Source organism: Cheilinus undulatus, linkage group 16, assembly GCF_018320785.1.
Source record: "Cheilinus undulatus linkage group 16, ASM1832078v1, whole genome shotgun sequence".
Lineage (NCBI taxonomy): Eukaryota > Metazoa > Chordata > Actinopteri > Labriformes > Labridae > Cheilinus > Cheilinus undulatus.
This window is the reverse complement of record NC_054880.1, coordinates 6,483,110-6,496,181: the sequence shown is the minus strand read 5'-3', so window position 1 is coordinate 6,496,181 and position 13,072 is coordinate 6,483,110. Positions and strand designations below refer to the sequence as shown.

The window sequence follows — 13,072 nt, the reverse complement described above, 5'->3', positions numbered from 1 at the left end:
TTGTCTGATCATGCTGGGTTCCTCTTAAGTCACATGATTGCATTTTCCACATTTCTGATTTAATATGAGAAATTTAAAATCAAGAAACAAGCTGTTTTCATGAACTGATAAAAATATAAAAAAAGAGACAGAAAACCTGTTTTAGGAGTTTTTTTCTTGTGTAGAAGTTTAGCTGTATTTTCTTTTTCCTTTCTTGACTTGTGCCTTTGCATTGGCTCCTCTTTTCCTAACATCACAGTTCATGAGGCCTAAAAATGCTCTAAAGGTTGTTCTTCCCTCGTCTACAGCCACGAGCATGAACACGGTGGAGTCAAAGAGAAGTTTAGCTCACTCACACACAGAGGCATTATTACATTAGTCTTTTATTTCTCCTTATTCCAGCACATGTCAGTGGTGTGATCTCTGTTTTAACTACTTTTGTTGAACAGTTCCATCTTACCCGAGCATGTGTTCCAACCTAGCCTGGTAGTGGGCTAGGCTGGTCCAGTCTTGACTAAACAAATGTGGCTGCACGGTCTCAAAGTCTGAGAGCTCAGACTGTCCCAGCCCTCCCCGGTCTCCCCTCTCTCTGTCGCCATGGTGACAGGGCCCTCCCCTCCAGGACTCGAGTTTCACTTTCACTTTGTGCCGTTATGACGCAGTTCTGTTCTCTGAGTTCAAGTTGAGGTAAGTGAGACTTTTCATGGTTTAGACAGACTTTAAAGACAGTGAGGAGAAGAGAGAAGACTTGTGGGCGGATATTAAAGCCTGTTTTTACTTTAGAGAGAATCAGAGAGAGGACAAAAGAGAGCTCACAGAGTCACTTCCTGTTACAGAGGAGCATTCACATTCACAAACATGTTAAGGCAGATGAAGAAGTCTGATTCAAAATCTTTGTCAGCTCAAATGTTTGTATGAGAGTGGGGCATCACAGTGTCCAACAATCCAGAAATCAGTGATGACAAATAAACTGTTGTTAACAGCAGCAGAGTTAGACATGGAGACGTCTCCATATCTGCGGGTTTCACACTTCATAGACCGTAATTTTTAATACAAAGCTTTATTAGCAATACAAGTTTTTGACAACAGAACAACCTTCATTTAACATCACAACATCGGTTGGAATGACATCAAAAACGACTGCAAATAGTTTAGGGGACACTGGGATTTTAAAGGGATATTTCGGTGCTGGGCTATAGTAGTGGCATTAGCCTGCTGATTTCTGTGAAAGTAGATCCTGTGGTTATTACGAGCTCAGAGAGATCCGGCTCATAGCGGCTGTAGATGGATCGTTTTGTCTGCGTAGTTTAACCAGGTTTATGTAAAAATAATCCAAGAAAATATGTTGGCTCTCCTGTATGCTGTGTCCAAAACGTACGAAGCGATTCGTTTCTCCCCAAAACTCCCTCTGTGTCAGGCACAACTTACGATGCAGCTTTCACCGTTTTGTCTCCTTCCGCCGGGCACTGATATCCTCTGATCAGCTGTGTGGGTCTGCGGGCTGTTACAGTTACAGTAACACACCACACTCAGCCAAAACAACAACGTGAATGATTCTGATGATTTGCCGTTCACATTTTCAACACCTACATCACCAGGTAAGTGGAAATCGCTGATATTATCCCTGTTTTAGCTCGGTGTGGGGTTGTTATTCCTGTAGGAGCCTGCAGTCCCACACAGCTAATCAGATGATATCAGTGCGTGGCGGAAGGAGACAGAATGGCGAAAGCTGCATACACAGACGGATTTTGGGAGAAATTATTTGTACTAGTGATGGGAAGTTCGGCTCTTTTCAGAGAGTCGGCTCTTTTGGCTCGGCTCCCAAAGACGGGCCGATTCTTTCGACTCCAGAAGGGCTCTTTAAGATCTAGGATCTAGCATTTAGGATCTTTTGTAGCCCTATATTTTACCTTAACTTTGCAAAAAAAATAATGGTTAGTGTGTCGAAAACCCTTTTGCATCCAGTGTTTTTATGAAAAGCCTTATAATTGCCTACCTATAATTGCCTATAATTACCTAATTTTGTGCATTTATTCTGTTACAAAACCTTTCTTAGATCTAACATTTAAATTCCACTGGTTAGGGTTAGAATTGTGGCGAGCTGATGTAAATGCATGTTTGCACATGTGCAGTACAAATCGGGTTTCCGGGACGGATTGGGTAGCGACACCCTCCTCTCTGTTTTCACATAATCCTTTATCCTCACATGTGACTGGCCGTATGGCCGCCATGCTGGCCAATCAAAACAAAGTTCTGACCAGAGCTGGGGCTGAGCACTGTGACAGCTACGCAGCGAAAGGAAAAAAAGGGAGCAGGCTCTCACTCTATTTGAGCCAGCTCTTCTGATTCACTACAAAGCATCGGCTCTCAGAGCCGCAGCTTTTGTGCATGACCCATCACTAATTTGTACGTTTGGGACACAGGCGTCAGGTGAGCCAACATATTTTCTTGGCCCCTTTTTACGTAAAACTGGTTAATCTACGCAGATAAAACGATCCATCTGCAGCCACTATGAGCCGGTGTTACTGTCCTCCTGGTTTCCACACTAACTGGTTTCCGTGATCCAGCTGTTAGTATGTTTTCCTAACAGCCTCTGCTGCAGCCACAGATTCGACTCACATTCACAAACATATCAACGACGATTTACAAGTCGCATCTCGCAGGTCCAGGTCTGATCCAGTCCTAACTATAAGCTTACTATGAAGAAAAGTTTTAAGACTATAGCAGACTATCTAAGGACTGGTTCTGGTCTGATCCAGTCCTAACTGTAAGCTTCATCTAAGAGGAACGTTTTAAGACTATAGCAGACTATCTAAGGACTGGTTCTGGTCTGATCCAGTCCTAACTATAAGCTTCATCTAAGAGGAAAGTTTTAAGACTAGCCTTTAACCCAGTCAGCATAAATTCCAGCTGTTTTTAGACTCCTCACAGAGACTGATGTGATCAAACGAGGCTCTCCTCGATCTCAGGTTAGGCTATTTAAAGAAAACTCAGACGGACAACAACAAGGTTACATAACTGTCAGCTCATAGACCTTTGGACCCTTCAGCCTTAATGACAGTCCTCTAAGAGTTAGCAGAGGGCCCAGTGTTCCAGACAATCCAGGGGCCAAACAAGGTGTTTTAAAGTGGGTCAGCAATGCAGGAAAATGAGCTGTTTACTGGAGGTTAGACCTAACACTTCAGTCCTTATTAAAACACCCTTAAATCATGAGGATGGGCAAAAAATGCTTTAGAAGTAGGTCTGTTGGTCCTGACTTAAACTTTACAAACCTATTCATATACAGTTGATATTTACAGCTAATGCACATTTTTACAGCTCATATATGCTGATATTCATAACTAATACCACCTAATATTTCCTGCTGGTATTGGCTGATATTTACAGCTAAAATAGGCTAATCTTAACAGCTGGTATAGGCTGATATTCATGATAAATATTAGTCGGTATTTACAGCTAATATAGGCACAAATTGACAGCTCTTAAAGGCCAATGTAGAGCCAATGTAAGATGAGTTTTCAGTCAATATAGGCTAATATTTACAGCAGCTAAGGGTGATTATAACAGCCGATCTAAGACTATGGCCCAATCCCATTTCTCCCCTTAACCCTCAATCTTACCCTCAAGCTCAACCCTCAGTCTTAACTCGCCCCTCAAAACCAAGTGTAAGGGCCATCTCATGACTCAGAAATGGGACACCCCTTAATAGCAGTTACAATTACAGACTGTAGAGGGCAGCAATGTGCCACAATGGTGTAGTCTGTCAACTTAAAGGAAGAAGGAGGAGAACATGTTAATATTCAACCAAATAACATGTATAAACACCACAACCACAGACATGTTCAGCTGAAAGTCACCGTATAACACGGCCATTAGCTAACGCCAAACACCAGCTGTAACTAGGGCGGCCATTTCCACAGCACCAGAAAGGAAGACACCCTGCAGCCCTTAGTGACGCAAGAATAATCAAAACAAATAGGACTCTAGTGTATTCCCCGCTACTATACAATTTTGTCAATGATACTGATGGTATCATGGTACAGTGATTCTGAGATCCTCTACTCATTGAAGGACAATTTGACCCAGGACCGCCCCTGGCCAAAGACCCTAAACAGACTCTGATATGAGCCCCCCACTATCGCCCAAACATACCCACTGAACAATACTCAGAAGTATCTTAAAATAACTGATTGCCCCCCTTACACCCCCTCACACACACCCCTGCACAAATAACCAGAATCCATCTCTGTATTTGATTCCTCTTGGCTCCTTCTTCACATTCTAAATGTAGGTAAATATCAGAGGATGTAGAACACAGTCCATATGTTAGTGTGTAGTTTCTCTATGAAGCTCATCATCAACAGTTTAGAGAGAAGCTGTAGTTCACTGAAGGCTGACAGCCTGGTCCTTCTTATTTATTGATCCCAGGGAGAGAAGAGTTCAGAGCAGGTTCAAAGTCACTGAAATCAAAAGCAAAGGCATAACCCAACTATAAATGACAGATAAAAACTAGATCTGGTTCCCTCAGGTCTCCATGTCCACTCCATAATCCTTCCAAGCAGACAGAGTCTGATATTAAAGCTCTCTTTCCTCTGATTCCTTCATTACAGCTGACAGACAGCAGGGGGCGCTCTGCTGTGGATGAGTGGGACAGACCAGAGGAGGGAGTCTCTCCTCTGAAACCTCTCTGTGTGAAGACCAAGAAGCTCTGAGGTGAGATGAAGATCTCTAACGGTCACATGACTCCATCATAGGGACGCCCTGATCAGGGTTCTAACAGCTGATCACCCATACCATCATCAGATTTGATCAGTCTACTTAGCTTTGTAGTGTCCTGGGACCTCCTACAGGGGGCAGCAGAACCTGATAACAGGAGCCTAAAGTCATCCTGATTCAGCTAACATCAGGATTTTACTTCCTTAGAGGAACAGAGCAGAACTAAAACCTCCCACTGAAACAAAGATCCTACAGTCAGGACAGCTGGACTACACGACAGGATTGTTCATTCATTTCATGCGTTCATTTATACAGATTCATTAACAGGATTATTAAAAAGATAAAACATTATTGATCCAATTCAACAGACTAAACAGAGCTAATAGTCTGATGAATAAAAGAAAATAAATCTGAAAATATGATCTCAGCTGCTTTATGTAAATGATGATATTTTATAATCATGAGAACTAATTTAACCTCCAAACAGCTGATTTATTCAAGGTTAGCACCAAAACACAACTTTAATGAACACATTATCTCCACTTAAACATATCATCTACATATAAACATATTTCCTACATATAAACATATCATGTTGTCTTTCAGGTTCAGGATGGAGAAGAAGAGTCCAGACTCTCCTGAACCCAGCTGTGTTTCCATGAAGAGTGACTGGTCTATTGGTCGTTCTGTGAACTTCAAACAGTCAGCAGATGAAAGGTGTGCGTTTCTGGCAGTTTCCTGCCGATGATCTCCCATACTCATATTTGATGATGACTCTTGCGACGTGCATCGTCATCAATGAGCCAAACACACACGAATCACATTTTCAAATAATGTAAAAATTGAGTGGTTTATTTGATCTTAAATGTACTAATGATACTGTCAAAAGGGCAGAAAGAGAAAAATGAAAGCAACAAACTGGCAGGACAGAACGATCTGTGAGGGGGAGCTGTAGGTGTGAGGCAGGGCGGGTTTTAGCCACTACGAGGTCCAGGGCCAAGACCAATAAGGGGACCCTCCCCCTTTAGCTAAAAGCAATAATAATGAGAGGGAAAAAATAGAAAGCATCCCTTTAAGTTAACAGAGTCACAGAACTACAGTAAATGTCCAAATATGAAATACTAATACCCAAACAGAAACCCATGATTCATCAGCTCTCTTCTCATAGCTCTAAGTCGACACATTCTGATATTTTAAAAAGACTTTAGTCCAGGTGGAACTTACATAAATAAAAAACATATGCTTATTATCTATGAAATATCCTTTCTTCTGATACTATGCAGACATTTTTGTGTAGCCTATTTCAGCCCATTAACAACACAATAATCCACCAATTCACTGTTTCATTTCAACCATGGATAGATTGATCATCACATGCCCGGTTTTGGATGGTGGCTCTTGCAATAGTATTTTTAAGACAACGTTGCTCCTGGGTAAAATGAGGTTGAGTACCACTGATTTACAATTTAACAGCTTATGACAAGAAAAGTAAAGAAACGTGTTTGTGGTTATTTTGTTGTTCAGACAGTTATCATTTTTTAATTAGATGGTGAATCATAAAACAGATAAATTATAGAAATTAGGAGTGATACACTTGAGTTTAAATGTCTTCACTGTGATATAACACTACAGTGCTGTTGTGATGTATCTGATAAGTCTAATCAGATGCAGAATCCAATCAGTAACTGAAGGATATCATTTATAATTAAAATTTCATGTTTTTTTTATATGTGGTTTGACTGCTGTATTTTTGAAAGCTCCTTCACACAAAGTTCATGTCATTCAGGTGTGAGGATGGAGAGAAAGAGGAGAAGAAGAGAGAGAAAGAATCAGGACAGACAGGGGAAGGCGACAGGTTGGTCTAACATTAGGTGGAAGTGTAGGAACAGCCACTTGATACTTCTATCACTTCTGGGGTGATTAACTTCCAAATATCATTTATATTGAAAAAATGCATTAGCAAGATGTGTAATTTATTCAAAGCTATTAAATAGCTTTGGGGATGGGGGGGGGGGGGGCTGTAATGTGTCTGCATACCCCTCAGAAAGTAGGTAGTTGCACCCCTGCTACTGCTGGTCTATTTGTGGTGTCAGCTGGCTCCTTTCTGTGCAAATCTCTAAGGCTGAGCCCAGCCAGCCTCCAAAGAAAAGTCATTTCAGCCCCTTGGATCTGTGATCTCATTCTTTTGGTCATTACCCAGAGTTCATGACCATAGCTGAGGGTTGGGAGGTAGATGGACCAATAAATGGAAAGCTTTGCCTTCCAGCTCCCTCTTCACCATGACAGACCAGCACAACACCCTCATTACTGCTGATGCTGCAACAATCCACTGTTGATCTCACGTTCCCTTTTAGCCTCACTTGTGAACAAGACCCCAACATACTTGAACTCTTCAGTTATTTAAACTAGAATCATGCCTTAAAGACATGAAGACCTGGATGAGCAGAAATTTCCTGCTTCTTAACTCAGACAAAACCGAGGTTATTGTTCTTGGGCTCTAACACCTCAGAGAGGATTTTTCTAAGAATGTACCTGTCTTAGACGGCATTAGCCTGACATCCAGCTCCACTGTGAGAAATCTAGGAGTTCTACTTGATTAGTCCTTTAACACCCAGATAAAGAATGGTTCAAAGACAGCCTTCTTTAACCTTTGCAACATTGCTAAAATCAGACATATCTGGTCTCAAAGCAATGCTGAAAAACTCACCCATGCTTTTGTTACCTCTAGGTTAGACTACTGTAATTCTCTCCTATCAGGCTTTCTTAAGGTGCACTTACACTACCGTACCTGGACCTGTTTCAGCCTAAAGGCCGGTACGTTTGGCCAGTGTGAGTGGATTCGTTCTGTACCTTGGCGCAGCACGCTTTGCGGCCCCAGCATGGAAGGACGAGGTGGGCCTAGGCACGGCACGGATGCAAATGAAGGAGTACAAGCGCGGGAATGCGACGTAACATGAAGTAACAACAGAGGGACCCGCTTCAGAGCACAGAGAGCACAGCAGCTGCATGCTAGAGACAGCAGGATTTTTTCTAGAAAGATAGAACTATATCTTTTCAACAAGTTACAAGGACTTTATAAGAGCTGAAGAATTTGACTTCACACAGCTTTACTACGACCTTGTTCTAATGGATCCCAGTTCAGTCCACATTTCTGTCCAGTTTCGAGCAAAGTCAGGCTTTAATGACTGTGAGAGGAGTTTTGGTTTGTGAAATGAAGCTTCTTCCCTTAATTGAGCCACAAACAGCAGCTCACAGGATAACAAACGCCTTTCATCCTCTGTGCATAAAGGAGAGTGCCAATTACATAGACAAGTGTGTGCCGGGGTTAATCACATGGCTGATTTAACCTCTTGTATTATAAAATTATAATGCCAAACTACAGTATCATCCACTGAATTAACTTACCTCTAATTCTGTTTCATGTCACCAAGAATTGAAACTGTGGTCTTGATCGCTGACGTTTGGACGGAACATCGTTTAATGATCCTGAGGTGCATTCACCTCCGGCTCTCATCAGATGGTTAAAATTGATGGTAAAAATCTGATCATTTAATCCTGCTCTGGACACAGGCTGTCCTGTGACATGAGAGTTTGTTTGGTGCAGCACTGAAAGTCATCCAAACACAGAGAAAAGGCTCTGTTCATGGTGCATAAAAGAACTCCACAGGGATTCAGATAGTATATTGACATGCAGAAGAGTGGCTCTAGGGGCTCATATGAGTTAAATAGTCTGGGTTTCATTCATCAGAAGTGCTTGGAAGTCTGATCAGATTCCAGATTATATGCTGTGAGCAATAATTCCCCGCTATGAACTGCTTTCTCTCTCCCTCTCTCCTCACCGGGCTCTTTATAGTTAACGTAGCTACTGATCCCAGGCCTGGTGAAATACCTCCAGTATCAGAGCAGATATCGTATAAATCTGCTGCTATTTTACAGCCTAAAAACAACACTTGTATATACTGAACCATCAACACCTATAAATTCATCAATGGTGGATGTTTTGTGTGATGACATTGGTGCATGACATATCCGTGCCCAGGCCTAGATGCTTTGAGCAGTGTGAGTGCGGGCCAAAGGGGGGGTCAGATGGGCTTCAGCACAGTACGGATGGCCTAGTGTGAGTGCACCCTTGCTAAGTCACTAAAGACCCTTCAGCTGGTCCACAACGCTGCAGCACGTGTTCTGACCAGAACCAGGAGAAGAGATCATACTACTGCTGTCTTAGCTTCTCTGTACTCGCTCCCTATAAAATTTAGAATAGAATTTAAATTCTTCTCCTCACTTACAAAGCTCTTAATGGTCAGGCACCAACCTATCTGAAAGAGCTCATAGTGCCGTATTATCCCTCTATATCCTCACGCTCCCAGTGGTCATGTCATTAATAATAATGTAATATATTTGACTGAAAGTAAAGTTAAAGTCCCATTCCTTGTCTTAAACATGCTTATGTGAAATTGGTTGTCTGTATTTGATCCATCCTCTGGGGAGCGGAGCTGCTCCTGTAATGCACTCGGGGTGATCTGACCCCACCAGTCAACCCTTGAAGCTGAGTGCTAAGCAGGGAGGTATTGGGTCCTTTTTAAACTGAATGTCAAACATAAATTATGTTATGTGCTCAAATTTAGCAAAATATAATTAATGTACAATACGACAACCTTTCAATCTAAAAATCATGGTTAACAATATAGTCACTACAGAAACACAGGTTATTTTGTCAAAAATAAAATATCTCTCATTCTCAACCAACATTTTATGATAATGACTGTTTAGGTGTATGTCTAATTTCAACTATCAAAAATTATGAAGCCAGTATAATAACATTTAGAAAATTTAAAGAGAAAGATGATATGCAGATTTGAATGAATCATAAATATCAACATTACAATTTTTTTTAAAAATTGATTCAGATCTACTCTGCTGTGAAAACCTTATAAATTATTTTAAGAAAAATAGTCTGTGGGGGGGCGGGGGTGGGGGGGGGGGGGGGGTGAAGCAACATTTCTAAAGGTTAAACAATAATTTTAATTCTGAATAGACGTCTATGTTGTGGTAGTGACAAATTTGGGGAAAGTAAAGTTATTAAGAGATAATTTGAAAAAACAAAATGAACGTAAGGGGTACCTTTACTAAATATGTATCCCTTAAAGAATCTGGCAATATGATACATACATATATATATGAGTGTGTTTATTGATGTTTATTTAGATCAATAAATAACTATGTGATTTTACGTTCATATGGAACATAACAGAACAGAATTAAGCTATCAATAAAAATGTATTTTTTATATATTTATATATATATATATATATATATATATTTATATAATATAAATATGAAATAAATAATGTATTATAAAATATATGGTTGAGTTTTAACTCTTTTTTTGTTCAATTTGAAGATGAGGACTTTTCTCATTTGTTGTCATGAATTAAAATGCTTTTAGGATTTTTAAAAGAAAAGTGGAAAAATAAATCAGTAAATGTACTAAAATCTTTTATATTTCATGGTACATCAGCTGTATGTCTAAACTTAATGACAAGGTGCTTGTGGAGGAAGACTGATCCTCATGTCCAGCTTTAAGGACTGATGGACTGTGTTGTGAGGAGGGCATGACGTGGCGGGTCTGTGTATTTTTATCGTACTACAGAAGCCGTCATTCTTAACGACACCACAACAGTGCAGGTCCTTACCAAAAAGAAAAGTATTAACTGGGTAATTAAAAACCAGCGGTAGCTTCAGCAGGCTTCTTTCACGTTAGCTGTTAGCCACTAGCCCCTAAGCTATCGCTGTGATGCTCAGGTTCGTCATGTTGTCCAAGTATTTCACTCTGGCATGGCATATCTCACAATTGACTTGACTGCTGTATAAGTCTGTACCATTTTTAATGCTTTGGAAGCCAACAGGGCTGCAACAACGAATCAATAAAATCGATAAAAATCTATAATTAAAAGTGTCGGCAACGAAATTATGTATTAGTTCGTTGTGTCGCGCGATTATGGTGTCACTTCGCGTAGCTGTTGATGTCACAGATAGACGGCTGATAAATTTTACTTTGGCTTGGTGTAGTTCTTCTCTGATTATAATCTGATGATTAGCAGAAAAATTAAGAAGATAGATTCATTATCAACCATGCCCCATGACGGAGATGAGACGCTAGCGATCTAAAAATTGCTTCTTGTTGAAAAAACTCCAGCGGAACTTTAGTTTCTGTTACGATTCAAGCCTGGATAAAAACAATAGCGCTGGACTGTCAGGCATTCATGTAATCCATGATGTTTGCCTTACTTTTGTGTTCTCAATGTTCGCTAAAACAGGAGAAAGGAAGGAAGGCATGAGCTGCAGTCACTGGGCGACAGGAGCGGTTGGGTGTGCGCAGGGCCGTTTCTTGCTATACGCGGACTATGCAAATGTTTAGGGCCCCACAAACAAATAGGTGTCATTATGTTGAAGAGGAGCGCTGCTATAATCCCAAGTTTTATTTTAAGGCACGTAGGCTAGACGATGTTAAAAATGTGTACTAGCTTACTTTTCCGTTAGCCTCGTCCTTTCCAAATATGCACTGACGGTCACAGTGAGTTGGCTGTCAGTGGGGGGACAGAGCTCTCAGTGTGCGCTAACATCTGAGTAAAGAATGTATAAAACGATGCCTTTTCTTCTCCACTAATATCGTAGCTGCTGCTGTTTGGTTAACAAAACAATATGCGCCTGAATGTAGCATACAGGTCTGATATGACACGGACGGACAGACAGCAGTGTACGAGGGAGAGAGAGAGACAGGAGCACAGAGGAAAAGATCTATACAGCCCAACACTGCATAAACTTTGTGTGTATTGTTAGGGTAAAGATGCGATTTGGAGATAGTTTTTTAAATTACTGTTGAACTCCAATAATGCTGATGTTATTACACTGTAAGAGAGAAAAGAGCGTCTGTTCATTTACATTAGCTCTATAAAAATCAGACCCCAGCGTGATACTACAATATGGACCAAACTCTAACAGTGTTTAATTTCTACTAATGTATGGAATATTTTCCTATTACTCTGAGTATCAGTAAATATATAAGGGGCGTCCAAACTATGGCCTGTGGGCCAACTGTGGCCCTTGGTCCTTTTGAATTGGCCTGTAGGAAATCCATTAAAAAAGGCCCACATAAGACTTCATTTACTTTATCTCTTAGTTTGACTATGAATGAACAATATTGGGGTTTATACAATATGGGGATATTTACAAATTAAATTTAGCTGATATCAATACCAATATATAAAAATGTATACATATTATTATAAATGTAGTTTAGACCTAACACTTCAGTCCTCGAAACACAGTTTAAGGATGAACATACTTCAGTCTCTAGAACACACTAAAGTTTAAGTAAATAGAATGAACACAGAAAAAGATGTCAGTTGTCTGTTGGTCCTGCCAAAAGTAAAAAACAAATTGATGAATAAAAACAAAAGGATTCCAGCAGCAAACAGCAGCACAAACTGAGCTCATTTGCTTCTCTGTCTGATCTCAAAGTCTGATTTCCAAATTATACTGCTCTAATCATCTTTAAGCACCAAAGCTTCTGTAAAGTTAGTCAGCTTTGCTCTTGTTTTGTGTCTGAATGTGGAGATGAACCATCAGCGTCTCTTTTCTCTATGATTGGCTGTTTGCTTTGGTAGACATTAATGAGAGTTGTAATTTAGGCTGTTTTGGTTTTGTTTTTCAAGTACATTCACTTACTAAGCATATATTTTGGTTATATGTTGGTTTTAGAGATGTAACAAACATTTATTGTGCTACCGGTTTTTGTTCTGTGCGACAAGATTGTCAACCTCTGTAGCACCAGCGCTATGGGCAAAAAAAGTTAACCTACAACCTTGATATAAGTCCAAGCTATTATATTAATATTATTTTATGTATGTTTGTAGGGAGGGAGGCAAAGTAATAACATAAAAAAAAATTAAATTTTTAAAAGATAATGTATTTTTTGTGTTTATTCTATGGCATGTTCAAGTTACTTAATTTAACAGATCTCAAAAAAAATGTTTTCTTTTAGTTTTCAGAATATAGACATGTAAACTGTAACATTATTTTGACACCTTTGGAATATCCATGCAAAATTTTAATTAAGGGTAATAATCATCCGATTCATTGATGATTGAAATCATCATTTGTTGCAGCTGCACTACAGCAGTAGGCATGAGCACTCAGACCAGGGGTCTGTTCAAAAAGTCTTAGGAAGGTTCCTAACTGAGTGAAACGACCTGGAAGTATTTTATTGTCCGCCATGATAAAGGCCGTTCTAATCATAGACATAACTAGAAAGGCCGTGTGAGGCGGCAGACCCACGCCTAAGCAGCACCACCGAGGAACTCACGCTCCTGTTGAT

General features: G+C 40.2%; 1 protein-coding gene across 2 annotated transcripts in view; it reads left to right on the top strand.

The window, feature by feature from the left end:
- The first annotated feature begins 614 nt into the window (after positions 1-614).
- Positions 615-13,072, top strand: part of LOC121524403 (protein NLRC3-like) — a 30,803-nt gene continuing 18,345 nt past the window's right edge. The window contains exons 1-4 of one of the 2 annotated variants that reach the window (XM_041809772.1): positions 615-666; positions 4,590-4,692; positions 5,302-5,412; positions 6,482-6,550. In XM_041809772.1, coding sequence (XP_041665706.1) covers positions 5,309-5,412; positions 6,482-6,550 — 173 coding nt within the window. In that variant the 5' untranslated portion in view covers positions 615-666; positions 4,590-4,692; positions 5,302-5,308. The remainder of the gene's footprint in view (positions 667-4,589; positions 4,693-5,301; positions 5,413-6,481; positions 6,551-13,072) is intronic. The other variant, XM_041809773.1, reaches the window with a different exon arrangement.